General features: G+C 31.1%; 1 protein-coding gene across 3 annotated transcripts; it reads left to right on the top strand.

Moving 5' to 3' along the window:
• Positions 1-7,975: 7,975 nt before the first annotated feature.
• Positions 7,976-13,612, top strand: LOC114421210 (AP-3 complex subunit delta-like). Of its 3 annotated transcripts, none has more exons than XM_028387045.1 (4): positions 7,976-10,836; positions 11,758-11,804; positions 13,005-13,086; positions 13,188-13,612. In XM_028387045.1, exon 1 carries the CDS (start codon positions 8,077-8,079, stop codon positions 10,825-10,827), a length of 2,751 nt encoding a protein of 916 aa, XP_028242846.1. In that variant the 5' UTR covers positions 7,976-8,076; the 3' UTR covers positions 10,828-10,836; positions 11,758-11,804; positions 13,005-13,086; positions 13,188-13,612. The 3 variants fall into 3 exon arrangements, with proteins under 3 accessions (XP_028242846.1, XP_028242845.1, XP_028242847.1); XM_028387044.1 differs by having other exon boundaries at positions 11,754-11,804; XM_028387046.1 differs by lacking the exons at positions 11,758-11,804; positions 13,005-13,086; positions 13,188-13,612 and adding an exon at positions 11,025-11,114 and having other exon boundaries at positions 7,976-10,912.
• The last annotated feature ends 1,755 nt before the right edge of the window (positions 13,613-15,367 follow it).

Genomic DNA, 15,367 nt, shown 5'->3' with positions numbered 1-15,367 from the left:
TCACAAAGACATAAAAAATATTAAAGATTATTTTATTTTATAATTATATATATATATATATATATATATATATATAATATGCAGTTATGCATGAGATACTACTTTAAAAAAAAATACTTTATAAAATTTCCATCTAGTTAATACAGTAATTTTTTCCGAAAGAAGTTCATACAGTAACTAAGACTTACAGTTACTTTAATGAATCTTTTAAACAATATAGTGGTACATATTCTAAAGATAATTTATTGATTACCATTTTGAGCATTTTTTTATAATCCATTTTGAGCATCTTTATTAGTTAGTTTAACTAGTGGCAAATAATAAATTTTGGGATCATATAAGTTACCTGTTGGATTGTTCGTATAGTAATCTGACTTTTCACATGGGTACAAAATTAGCTTTTTATCTCTTCTCATTATTAAAGGGGCAAAAAATAAAATAAAAAAAACATATAATATTCACTTTGAAAAAAAAAAATATTGAGAAAAACTGACGCTTATCAACATGAAGGCCGTATCAAACTAATATAAATTTCTTTTAATTCAATCATTCATTCACAAAAGAAAAGAAGAAAAACTAATATGTACGTGTATTGAAACATTGGAAGTAAATTGATGGTAAAACTTAAAAGGCTTGAATAATGTATATTTATTTTAAATCATCTTTCACCGTCGCTGCACTCAACAATAATGTACAGTTTTATTTTTCAAATATATTTTATACCCTGAATCCTAAACACACTCAAAATAATAAAATCTAACGCTATTACACAGATAAAATTAAGATGACTGAATAACATTTTGAGCTCAAGGAGAAAACAGTATCGAATTTTGGTATAAAAGAATGGCGAAAATAATAGTGTGGCTTAAATAAATTCACGTGTTACAATAACATCTAAATACTTTATGTATCATTTATGAAAATAAAAATTTCGCAAGGATAAAATAAATCGATCATACATTAGCAGTGGCCAATTCAATGACGAAACGTAAGCGCGCTGTTAGATAATAAAAAACAAAAACAAAATGGATGATATTTTTTTTTCACGTTATTCTGAAAGCAATCATATTCAAAATATGATCGAACATTATGAATATTTTTTTCAGCAAAAATTTTAATTTTTGTTCATCATATTATAAAAGACTAATTTATTCCATTAGATTCCATCTTTTTGATTAAATGAATGATATTTGAATATCCTACTATTTGTTTATTGTTCCTTGTTTCTCATCGTTAAAAGTGTTAGAAAGTTGGATTTTGCGGAGATGAATGATTCATGATGCGAAGATGCAAGGGACATCTCAGTCTTGGTCAAAAAACATGGGATTGAAATGAAATGCTAGAGGACAAAAATATTAAATAAAGTGGTGCTTACTAGAGCTCCAACTATGAAAAATCACTGTCAAACTATCTTTAAATTATAAATATAAATAAAAGAACAGGCAAGCTCAAACTGCTGCAAGAACTTTGATTTAATCTGTGTGTATACGTGTTATACAATTGATTTGAACACTGTCGTGGATTTGTTAATGTATACCTAGTTTTTTTGTTACATTATATTATACCTAGTTTGTTTTAGTATAAATAAATATATTAATAAATTATAACTTTGATTTTCTTAATGTACATTTAAAATGCATTATGCTAAAATATATTTTAAAAAAGTAAATAGGTGTACATCCACTTTTTTTTTTTTTTTTGCTTCATAAGGTGTACATCCACTTATTTGCTTAGAAAGGATATAAATTATAATTTTTATTTTTCTTAAAATATAACCAAAGACGAAAAGTTCTGCTGTTTTTCTTCTTAATGTGTTAGATATATTAGGGCAATTTCTTAAAGCTTTTACAAAAAAAAAAAAAAAGTTGAAAGTTATCTTTAGCCATTGAAATTTAATTAAATAAAATAATTAATAGTATTTGAAATGCCATTTGTCCAATATTATATGTTCTCAATGGACTGAGTTTGATTAAACAAGCAAATATAGTCAACAGCATTCATATTCGACATGTGACATGTGTATAAGTGGCACGAAAGAATGATGAGATCCAAATACTAACATATAAATTAAGAAATGGATGAATATTCAGAACAAGAGCCAAGAGGTCACGAATATTAGTAGTAGTACATACTGTGCATCGCCAAATAGTTATAGAACTAAGAAAAATGAAAATATAATGCTGAAAAAAACTTACCATAAGCATTTAATTATGCATTGGATTTGTGTGTAGGTGATAGTCTAAATGAATTTGATTTTTCTGTTGTCTCTTTTCATGCTGTGCTATGAAAATAACATGATAACTATATTAATATTTAATTTTAAAAATCATCAAAACTTTATAATTTTAAAGGAGCAGCACAAGGATAAACGGCCCCAAATTATATTAATATTTAATTTTAAAAATCATCAAAACTCTATAATTTTAAAGGAGCAGCACAAGGATAAACGGCCCCAAATTCAAGAATAGGCACAAACTTTCGTCTAAGCTTAATCCTCGCTTTGGATAACACATTCTTTGTCTAAATCTCCCAACTTTCCTTCTTTTACCCTAACTAATGTACTTCTTCCGTTGCCTTTTACTTTTATTTTTCACTTCTTAAGATCACAAAGCAATGACACAATCTTTATGTTGTAAAAGTTCAGAACGAGACAAGGGACATGCCGACATGTTCAATAATCTGGAACAAATATATAATTTTAATTCAATTTTAGTTTAAAATGTTTGCACCAATATTTTAAAAATTGCACTAGTAACTTTATTGAACGGCTAGTAATTAAATTTATATTTTTAAATATTTGAAGTAATAAAAAATTATAAAATTATAAAAAATCAAGGTATACAAAATTGTAAAATACTATAATTGAATAAATTATATATTTTACATGATAAACAATTATTAATAATTGAAAAAATAATTTATATCTATTTGTAATTTTTAAATATGTATTTTCATTTATCTTATAATATTTTAAATTATGTTGAAAATAATTTAAAAAAAACTAACTTTTTAATTTTTTTAAAGACCATTTTAAACCAATTTTTTTAGCACATTGATTTTAATCTAGTTTTACCGTTCTTTACTAGTTTTCATTGGTTATGTGAATAACCTACTTTTGGAGTTATATATTTTTTTCATTATTCTATGATTTTCACAATATTTTTTAAAAATTTCTTAATTATTATTTATAGGATATTGGTTACCAACACCCTTAAAAAAAATTATGGTCTTACAGCTGGGCCATTTATTCAACCAAGATATTAGGCCTTTCTTTGAATGAGTCACTGATTAATTTTACTCATGTAATAAATTGGTACACCAAAAATAAATATAATAAGTGAAATGTTTACCATTCAAACATGCTGGTTTGATCCAATTATAGTATCTACAAAACTTAAGAAAAATAAAGTATATTTTTTATTCTTTTAGTTTCAATAAAAATAAAAACACGATAACAAATACCATAGGTTATGTTTGACCCAATTTTTTAACTTCAAAGCTACAATTCAAAGATAAAGTTCAACATATGAGTTTTAAAACTAAAATAAATCCTGTTTAATAATTTTCATTTCTTCTATCTTTAAAGTTCTTTTATGCTTAAAGCGTTTTGGTAAAAAAAAAAATCTAATTTTATTATCATTAAACTCCATCAAATAATAGAATGATTGTAAGTCGTTGCTCAAAATAAATTTAAATTTATTAGGATGATTAAATTTGAACACTACATTTGTTAATTTAGTCATAAGGAAAAAATTTAAGTACAGTACACTATAAGTATTTTCAGCACAGTTTTTTAAGTTAAAACTAGCATTTTATCTTAATATAATCCATATTATAGGTACTAACAAAAAAAAAAAGTAATCCATACTACTGGGCTTTATTGTGAGTTATCAAGAATCAAGACGAAACCCCAATCACTAATAAAGAAATTGGCTTTAAGTTCTTAATATGAATAAATTGTGATTACATGTGATTAATATCTGTATTTTGTCAAGAGCAATTAAGTATATACGCAAAAAACTTTGATTAAATAGGTTGTTTATAGGATCAATTTGCTTAAACTTATTTGTTAAAATAAGTGTTTATTTTAATAAAATAAATAAATTTATATTTTTTAATGTGTTTGTGCTTAAAAAACAGTTTTATACTTATTTTGATAAACAAACTTTATCTTTTTCTTAAAAAAACATTTATATAAAAACACTTATTTTAAAGTTTTTTTGTTTTTAATTTAAATAAACTCACCCATAATTTTTAAACAAGTTTATCATTTAAATGATGATACATGAATGTTCTTTTAAATTTTATTAAATGTGTGTTACAAAAAAACCAATAAGCTCCTAACTATATAAAAATAGCACAGTAATGTTGTGCCTACTCTTGTTTCTGCCGTAATTAAATATTTGTTTATTTATTATCTGGAGTATTTTACTTAGAAAGAATATTAGAGATTATAAAAGACGAGTGTACCAAGACCCCCAAAAAACCAACGAATATACACAGCGAAAAAAGAAAGATGAACGTAACTGTCATCTTTATTTCCTCCTTTACATACGCATGTGCTAGACACAGCTATGGCACACATTTTGCATTAAAATACTGACCTGTCCTTATACTCAAATGGATATCCACTAAGGTTAAGTTTCTTCCTTTTAGTTTTAATCCCACTTTAGTTGGAGATTCCTTATCCATTCCTTTCAATAATCAATCCGAATCTGTGTAACTTTACCGTGATATATTTATAAAAACAATAATACATAAATTGTTCAGGTCATTTTCATTCTTAACTTCCTACCCACTAGTTATCTCAGTATCAGCACTTTTGTTAATGTGTTTGTTAATATCAATTTGCTTTAGAGTTTAGACCCACTTACGTACATTGGGAGGTTGTAAATGGTTACTCCACTGAATAACAAATATTGCATCTCATGAAATTCCTGAGGCTGCACTTGTCTCGTATATATCATGAATTCATGATTAAAAATATTCAAATTCTATGGCCTAAAAAGAAGGATCCACTGAATAAAGCAAGTGAGGAAAATGTTTATATATGTAATCAGTAAAATTCGAGTGGACAATTATGGATTAGAAGGATACGCTAATCTCAAGGGAAGCTCAATTGATGTGTTTATTTAGATAAAATATTAAAATATATGTTATTCTGGGAATATCCAAATTGGTACGTTTATTGTTCACAAGTGGAACGGTAATGATTATGAAGTTTCAATTCAAACTTACAATTAATAATGCCAATGAGAGGCGTGAGTTTTGTGGTTAATTATATTCATTTTGATGTCTCTGAGCTTATTTTTAATATTCTTACATCTGTTAAAGCTCACACTTCACTTTTGTTGCTCAACAAAGTTTGCTATTATTGGACAATAAAGAGGTGGTATGATACTGTTTTAGTTCTAAATGCGAGATAGTCATAAAAATATTTCGACACACAGATAAATAAATAAATAATTACAAACATTTCATGATATATGACACAAAGAATCATGAAATCTGGTGTGATTTATGCTGTTGGATTTAGACTTAAAAGAGACATACTGTCCATATACAATACAACCAGGGAATAATTAAACGTATAAGCTGGTATAAATGGAATACCGCGAACACAATTTAACATGGATCGTTAGATATTTGTATACTTTATTGAACGGCCAATATTTTACCCCGCAAAAGGGCAATAACAGTTAACAGGTGGAGTTATTATTCCTGATATATATATGAGAATGGTTTGATACTTTCATTAGTAACAGGATGGAAATCGATGAAGTAGTTGAATCTGTCTGTTGTTGTCATTTTTCATATATATCTAAAAACTTGATCGAACTAATTACGCCTACAGGCTCCTCAATTTATTTTTGCTCTTGCTTATTTATAATTTTATCGAGTCATTTTAACAATGGATTGAGACATGACCTTTATAATCTAACGAATGAAAATATCTAATGTTAGCACCTTGTAATCTGAATTCTCCAAGAATCTTCTATGTAAAAAAGACAATTCAATTTTAGGTTCTGGGTTCCCAAGTATAATTATGTTAAAAATATGATTAAATATTTGCAATTTGAAAAACTAAAATTGGTGTGGTCTTGGGTGTTAGAACAAATGTAGAGACCAATTTAGCATTTCGGATTAATTATTTTCGGTCTCTATTTTTTTAAAATTCTAATTTTGATATTTGAATAAATATTTGGCTTGTCAAAGTCTTCAAACTTTTTTTATCTTTAGATTTTGCCATCAACTTTATTTGTTTGGCAAAATGATGCTATGATAAATATTGAGACTATCACATGTTATTTTTAATTATTTAATGAGGTCTATTTCTCTAATATTTAAAATTATTTTTCAATAAATAATTTCAACTAGACCCATTATTTAAGAAACTCATGATTGTATGTTATTACAGAACATAATAATTTGCTTTAAAAAAAAAGAACATGATAGTAAAAGATTTTAAGTATAGCTTAATGTATATGACCCATTAAAAAATTACTTCAACAACTCAATAAATAAGCAATTCAACACAGTAGATGTTTTTAGGTCGTTTTGCATTAGATAACAAAATATATATTAAATTTTATTATTAACTTGTGTTAAAAATAAAAATCTCTAAACATGAATTATATCACCTAAAATCAAAATTAAATATGCAAAATCAATTCTATTTAAAATTAATTTTGTAAATACTGATCCAAATTATTATCTAAAAATTGATTATGTTGTGATGAAAATTCTGCATAAAATTGACTCAAGGATGCGTTGCATTTAATTAGAAAACTTCAAACAGAGAGCCTATTACTAGTTTTGTTTTATCCAATTAAAATACCAGGAAAGGAAAGCTAACTTTAGAGAAAGTGCTTCTTTCCTAAATTAATCGTGGCCCAAATATATGAAAAGGGCCTTTTATTTTACTAGTGTTGGATACTATAGCTATTAACTACTATGTGATTTAACCTCACTCATGGGAGCCAAAGTGAGGCCACGAACCCTTTTTATTTCACCAAAGTAAAGTAAGTCTTATCAACTTGGGTAGGATTGAAATATCCATTGGCGCTACTTGCAGACACAGATTTCCATTTATTGTGAACAAATCTTTGATTGGTGAAAAAACTAGAAAGTGAGGGGGAAAAAAAGCACTAATCTTATCATATCAGCCAACTTAATGGGGGTCGAATCATTATTTGTATAAGTTATTTCACTAATTGACTTTACATAAATAAAGGAAGAGAAAAAAGAAGAAGAAAACAACTCTGTCTTTGATGAGCTCCATAGAAAACCAGAATGGATCGACAGTCGTTTAGAAGCCCATGGATATTGTACGTTTCAAAGTTTAGTTTATAAATTTATGACGTAGGTCTCGGAATCATGGTGGTCCTCGCTGGGCCAAACATTATTATCCATTTCCTGCAACATAACCAGACTATACAGCCTGTCACGTTTGATTAAGTAGATTGTTCATATGAAGGAACCTTCACTATTGAGTTTGTTAGTTTGTGTCAAATATTAATTTATCGTTGAACCTTTAAATTTCTCACGTCATTTTATATTTTTTTAGCTATTAGTTTTATTAAATATTTTTAATTTAATAAATTATTTTTTTTAGATTTTAATTAATTTTTTATTTAATTTTATCCAACATAATCATAATCTAAAAAACAAAAAATCTAATTGAACATTAATAAATTAAGGGATCAAATTAGGTATTAAGTCTATATTTGTATTTTTTATCATCATTGTGAAATATTTATGTGATGAATTCCTGCTGCAAAATATAATTGAACATCTAGAGTGGTATATTGATTGCTAACTTTTTTTTATTTATGAACTATTGAAATTCCTTACCTGAGAAGAGTTGAATCTTATGAAAATAGTTTATAATCAAAATTTCCCAAGAAGCACATTTTGACATGGGCCTCTTTAACTTCTAGCTTAGGCCCAAAACAGAGCCCATTCCAAATCCTCTCCTCCACTTTCTAGTTGTAGCACAGAACAGAACTCCCATGATGCTAATCGTTGAATCGAATAGATTCGCTTCGACGCCGGCAGTTACAGTGGAATTCCCCAATGGCGGGTTCTTCGATCATGGAGAACCTCTTCCAGCGCACGCTCGAGGATCTGATCAAAGGCTTGCGCCTCCAACTCATCGGCGAATCCACCTTCATCTCCAATGCCACGGAGGAGATCCGCCGCGAGGTCAAATCCACCGACCAGCACACCAAATCCACCGCCCTCCAAAAACTCTCCTACCTCTCCGCTGTGCACGCCGTCGACATGTCGTGGGCGTGCTTCCACGTTGTGGAGGTCATGTCCTCCTCCAAGTTCGCGCACAAGAGGATCGGTTACCACGCCGCGTCGCAGTCCTTCAACGACAACACTCCGGTGCTCCTCCTCATCACGAACCAGCTCCGCAAGGACCTCTCCTCCACCAACCACTTCGAGGTAAGCCTCGCCCTCGATTTGCTCTCGCGAATCGCCACTCTCGACCTCGCTCGCGATTTGACCCCCGAGGTCTTCAAATTGCTCTCCACCGCTAGGGTTTTTATTAGGAAGAAGGCTATTTCCGTCGTTCTCAGGGTTTTCGATAAGTACCCCGACGCAGTTAGGGTTTGCTTCAAGCGTTTGGTTGAGAATCTTGAAAGTTCGGATCCTCAGGTTGTGACCGCCGTAATCGGGGTTTTCTGCGAGCTGGCTGCCAAGGATCCTGGGTCATACCTTCCATTGGCGCCCGAGTTTTATAGGATTTTGGTTGATTCGAAGAACAATTGGGTTTTGATTAAGGTGCTGAAGGTGTTTGCTAAGTTGGCTCCCTTGGAACCTAGGTTGGGGAAGAGGATTGTTGAGCCTGTCTGTGACCATATGGGGCGGTCTGGGGCCAAGTCCTTGGTGTTTGAGTGTGTTAGGACTGTGCTCACTAGCTTGAGTGATTATGAGTCTGCTGTTAAGCTCGCCGTTGAGAAGGTTAGGGAATTGTTGGTCGATCAGGATCCCAATCTTAGATATCTTGGCCTGCAGGCGCTTTCGGTTGCCACACCCGAGCACTTGTGGGCGGTGATTGAGAATAAGGAAGCGGTGGTTAAGTCGTTGAGTGATGATGATTCGAATATCAAGATCGAGTCACTGCGATTGTTGATGGCCATGGTGTCTGAGAGCCATGTGGCGGATATCTCCAGGGTGTTGCTCAATTATGCGTTGAAGTCTGACCCGGAATTTTCTAATCAGATTTTGGGTTCCATTTTGACAACGTGTTGTAGAAATGTGTATGAGATTGTTGTTGACTTTGATTGGTACGTGTCTCTTCTTGGAGAAATGGCGATGATTCCTAATTGCCAAAAGGGGGAGGAGATTGAGACTCAGCTTGTTGATATTGGTATGAGAGTTAAGGATGCTAGAATGCAGCTTGTTCGGGTTGGGCGTGATCTGTTGATTGATCCTGCATTACTGGGTAATGTGCACTTGCATAGGATATTGTGTGCTGCTGCTTGGATTGCTGGAGAGTATGTTGAGGTTGCGGCCAACCCCTTTGAACTCATGGATGCACTCCTACAACCTCGTACCAGTCTCTTGCCACCATCAATAAGAGCAGTTTATATTAATTCTGCTTTTAAAATTTTAATTTTCTGCCTGGACTGTTACATTCTGCAAAATGAAGGTTCTGCATCTTGGTATTCTGATAATTTGGCTGGGGGACAGTCAGATTTGTTAAGTGTAAAAAATGACACTGAGGCTGCTGAATTGGCAACGTGTGAAGGATCAAATGATGAACAGCATGAGGATTTTAACCCAAGGAATGCAACTGAATCTTCTGAGGATCTTTCTGTTAAAAATGACATAGATAGAGTTGCCACTCATGGTCAAGCATCTACACCTCCTACTGTCTTGGGGAAGAAGAATTCCATGCATGAATCTATTGTAAGCCTATTGAATCGAATTGAATTAATTTTTGGCCCGCTAATAGCAAACCAGGATGTTGAAGTGCTGGAGAGAGCACAAAACTTACTTTCCCTTGTTCAGTTGATTAAAGAAGAAATAATTGATAATTTAGTCCAGAGTGTGGTGGACATTGCGAACAAGAAAGTTACTCGAGTTACAGCTATTATCAATTTGTTGCGTGATGCTTTTACTACGGAACTTGGTCCGGTCTCAACAAGTGCACAGGGAAGAATTGTTGTGCCGGATGGATTAGTTCTTAAAGAAAATCTTGATGACTTACAAGCGATATGTGGTGATATTGAACTACCTTCATCAAGTTCATTTGGCACAGGAGTCCCTCACCTTACCACTACTTCGGACACTTCTTCATCTAATCTTCTGAAAAATGAAGAGTCAGGGCCATTGAAGGAATCCACATCCTTGATTGAGCACCGTAAGCGGCATGAATTATATTATCTTCCTTCAGAGAAGAGTGAGATTGTTTCAGATGAGTATCCTCCTGCAAAAAAGGACAAAAAAAGGGCAAACCAAACAAAGCCCAGGCTTGCATTGGTGAGATTGGATGATGGAGATGTGGCACCAATTTCAGTCAAAAGACCAGAGCCAAGGGATGATTCTCTTTCTGGTGCCATAAAAGATGTTCTTCTAAGAAGCGAAACCGGACCATGTATGTCTGGAAGCAGTCGTAGCAAAAATCATGGTCATAGTCATACTAAAGAGAGAAGACACAGAGGAAAAGAAAAGATTGTTGAGGGGGAAGAGCATGATCAGAGGGAAAAGAAAAAGAGTGGCTATTGCCGTGGGAGGCGAAAAACTCATCAAAGAGCAAAGTCACCCGTAAACGTGGTTTCTCAAACCCCAGTAATTCCAGATTTTCTTTTGTAGCATTAAAGGGTTGGTTTTGATTTCTCATCACCCCTTGTTATTGACTGAGGCTGTTTACATGTTGTGTATGTTTACTGCTGAGCCCTTAAGTTAGTTCTGTAGATTTTTCACATTTTCTGTCGTATGATTTCTTCATACTATATTTCTTCATTGTTGTCTGTTTTTGGCCCTACATTCATGTCACAGAATGAGCATATTTATAAGAAGTAAATTTTCAAGTTGGATGTTGTTTGGCAGCCCTTTTCTAGATACATGAAGGAATTATTATTGAATCTTTTTCCATTAAATTATAGCCTTGTTTCTGGAAATTCTCATGCTAAATGTTTTTAAATTATTGAGGCTAGCATTTTGATTTGTCTGATATCCAACCAACGTATATTGTGGCACTTGGCAAAGTATTTCAAATCCTGTAAAAAATACATTTCCTTCAGAAATTCATTATTCAAACAGTCTAAATATTGTTAGATAGAAGAGGAGACCATTAGAAAGATGTAAGCATGCAAGTTTAACTTTATATGAAAAATATTACAAACATTTATATGCTGTTTGGATAAGGTATTTTAGGGGAGAAATGTAATTTTTAAGAGGATTTAAAATCCTTTCCATTAAAAGCACCATGTTTGGGTATTCTAGCAATACAACAAAAAAACATGGAATTCTCATTAAACCCTTACTTGCATGTTTCATCTCTCCTAATTGAATTGCTTGCATCTCAATTTCTCCCATGGCTATGGTTTTCATTCTCTTCACAATCTCGTGGTTTCACAAACTCTAGCTTAGTAATTGAGAATTTGAGATACTCATGAAATCTGTTCTAGACTTCTAAGTTTTCAAATTCTATGATTTTGTTGGTTTGTATTATAGGAGCTCATCTTGATATTTTAGATATTTTCTGTTCTACAATTCTTTTTGTTTGATTGTCCTAGATAGAAGCTGGTTAGAGGGAAGCATCAAGTTAAGTTCTCCATTCTTTTTCGGTATGTTAGTTCTTCTGGTATTACGGTCGCCTTTGTGTAATTTTTATTATTTTATGTAGCAGTAGTCCTGAAACAGTTAAGCTTGTGATTGTAGTTTGATTGTTTATCCTTCTTTTGGTTATTTATGATCAGCTAGGAACCCTACTTATGTTTTGAGTATAAAACAAGTACATAAATCTTTGGTGGAAAGTAATGTTGAGTTGAAAAGAGACAGACTAGGAGACTTGAGAAAGATAGTTGGTTTAGTTGGAAAAATTATGGATGAAAACTGTATAATGAAATCTATGTAGGAAACTATGTACTAAAAATATGGATGAAGCTATTCTTACCGTGGTTTCCTTTCATATTATGTAGCTTTCATGTAATTCTGTGTATTATACTAAGCTTGAGTTCATCGCCATTTGACAGACATGTCTGATACTCTCTTCTCGAATTGGTATTATCCAGTTTTGCTTTTATAATTTAAAGCACAATAAATGCCTTTTTTCATCTCCTGGTTAAAGACTCCAATGAGGCAATGACCCAACCTAGGAAATGTGGTCTCTTCTGTGTCAATGTTTTGAATAATAAAGCTCTTGGTATTTTGCTGAATTTTTGCAGCTCACTATACCTTCAAGAAGACTTTTGAGGCTTAGAAAACCAACACCCTAATTCTTGAACTGGAAAAATGGTGGATTAAATGACTAGAGATAAGACATTTTTAGGATAGTATTGACAAGCTGTTATGACCAGGATGTAAAATGCATCCGCCACTAACTTGACATGACTACCACAGTACCACTTTCTTCTCTCCTTATAAACAATCACAATAAAATTTTCTTTTAAAAAATTACTTGACCAATTGTTACATTTTTTTACCCAATGTTGAAGGAGTAGAGTCATAAATCATGTCTGCCCAAGATTGAATGACAATTGTGGCTGTTTGAGAGATGTCAGTCTTACCTACCCTATAGTTGCCACATATTATGAAATAGCTAAATTGTTGCTTGCTTGTGAGTTGTGATAGGTACCAGAGAAATAACTAGAAAGGAAATGAAAGTAAACTGTTGTATGTATTGCGCAAGTTTTTCTTCTTTTTCTTACGTACACCTTAGTTATTTTGGGATCCCTATCACTATCAGCTTGCAATGGGGTATTATACATTTTTTTTTAATTCATTTGTTGATTATCTTTATTAATTGAGTTTTTATTCATCATCAGGAAAATCTGAAGTTTTGGCTTTCACTCCCCCCTCGTATGTCGGGTGAATCCATGACTTGCTATTATATTATGTTCAATCCCGGTAATGTTGTATGTCTGTGATATCATTATTGATGCCACCATTGCATTAATATCACTGGCATTAGGTTTTCCCCTCACTTATAATCACTTCTGTGTCTCTAGGGATGGAGATGATTCAGATGGTCGATTGTAGATGCTTCTTTCAGGTGTCTCTCTAAAATTCAAATATTCCGGAGTCCAAAGCTGTGAGATTTGGGAGTTGCTACTGGCCCCACTCCTATTGCTATTGGTCCCTACCAAGGGCCTGACCCCTTCTTTTATTCCCAAAATGTCCTTCCCACGAAATCATGATTCCATTGTAGGTGATGCAAAGCGGAATCATGATTTGTTGTATAACATTATTCATTCTTCCATTAACGCAATGGAATCATGCAAAGCGGAACCATGCTTGCAGCTTCATTTTTATTGTTAAATTTGAAGTGAGAGGAATCTTGATAAAAGTTGTCACTCGTGGTCAAACATTTACACCTACTCTTTGAACAAAGAAAGAAGTATTTCATGCATGAATCTATTGTAAGCCTATTGAATCGAATTGCACTAATTTTTCGCCCGCCAATAGCAAACCTTTGATGTTGAATTCCTGGATAGAGCACGTAACATGCTTGCCCTTATTCAGTTTATTAAAGAAGAAATAATTGATAATTCAGTCCAAAATGAACGGCTAATTTTGGCCCGCTAATAGTAATTCTTGGAAGTTTTTATTACTAAATAAATTATCGACACTACGTGTAACTTAATTTATATTTATTAATATGTACTAATAATATGAAATATTAATATATCGAGATAAATAATCATTTTTAATTCTAAAAGTGTGGCACTTACAAACCCTCCCATCATTAACTTTTGTCTGCCAACGTTAGAAAACTCGCTTATATAACATATATGAATGAAAATATTCTAAAATTGATGTTCACATAGATATATAAACTAAAATTATTGACAAATATGTTCTTAATTTAATAATTTATTGACATTTCTAGCCTTTAATTATACAACTGATTGACAAATATATTTATAAAATATATAAATTTAATTAATTGATATTAGTAACAAGATACATATATTAACAACACATTAGACTTACAAGTTTTTTATTTTGTTATTGTAAATATTTATTATAATGTATTAGATGCTTTTACCCCTTAATTATAGTCAACTTTGTTCCACTTATGTATTGGTTAAAGGATAAAAAATGTGTAATAAGTTAAAGAGATATAATTTCAATTGTCCACTCTCTTCAAAAATGCTTCATATTTTCTCTTTTCACCTAAAGAAGTAATTGACACACTTTTTAACATAATTACACACTCTCAAAGTTGTGCTTCATTTTCTCCTTCTACTTAGTTTCTCTTATTTATAATATTAACTTATTATAGAGGAATGAGGAGATAAGACATGAATATGTTCTCAAATAAAAAAATTAATTTATCAAATCTTAAATGGACCATCTATAAATAGAAGAAAACAAACATGAGAGGTTTATTAACCGGAACTATGATGCTTTATAGTTTTCTTGCTTAGTTAGTAACCACTTATATAATTATAATACACGTTAAAGGAAAAAAATGACACATTATACTTTTAGGTTATGTAATAACAAAATAAAAAACTTTTAACTCTAATGTGTTGTTGGTGCATGCATATTGTTACTAATGTCAAATAATTAGATTTATATATTTTATGGATATTCGTGTAAGTAGGTTGTATAATTGAAGGACAAAAATATCAATAAGTTGTTAAATTTAAGGATGTATTTGTTTGTAACTTTAATACATATGTTCGTGTGAACAACAATTCTGTGACATTTTCGTCCCTACGTGTCAAGTAGGCGAGTTTTCTAATATTAACAAATAAAAGTTAACGGTGAAATAAATTTGTCTCACTTTTTACATTTCTCGAAACTAAATTTTATTTTTTCTATCTTTCAAGCACAAATTGATCAAACACTACACACTTTCAGGGACCAAAACAATTATTTATCCTAAATAAAATTTTAAATACTAATAAATTAGGAATTCATATTTTTTAGTTAAGAAATGCAAATTTATTGAAAACTAATAAATTAATAAATATATAATGATAATTTTTAACATTAATGCATATGAATTAATAAATATAATATTTAAATTAACATTAGTTATTTAATATTAATAAATGTAGATTAATAATCAAAAGTTAATCTATATTGATACTTTAATAACTTAAACGGTTAACATTTATTGATACGTTAATTGCTTATATTTTTATTCATTTATATTTATTATTTAATATTTTAAATA

The sequence above is a fragment of the Glycine soja genome, chromosome 8 (genome assembly GCF_004193775.1).
Source record: "Glycine soja cultivar W05 chromosome 8, ASM419377v2, whole genome shotgun sequence".
Taxonomy (NCBI): Eukaryota; Viridiplantae; Streptophyta; class Magnoliopsida; order Fabales; family Fabaceae; genus Glycine; species Glycine soja.
The sequence above is the reverse complement of the archived record's forward strand: the minus strand, read 5'-3'. Positions and strand labels throughout refer to the sequence as shown.

Coding starts and splice junctions, on each gene's coding strand:
- LOC114421210 (XM_028387045.1), top strand. CDS start 8,077: ATGGCGGGTTCTTCGATCATGGAGAACCTCTTCCAGCGCACGCTCGAG.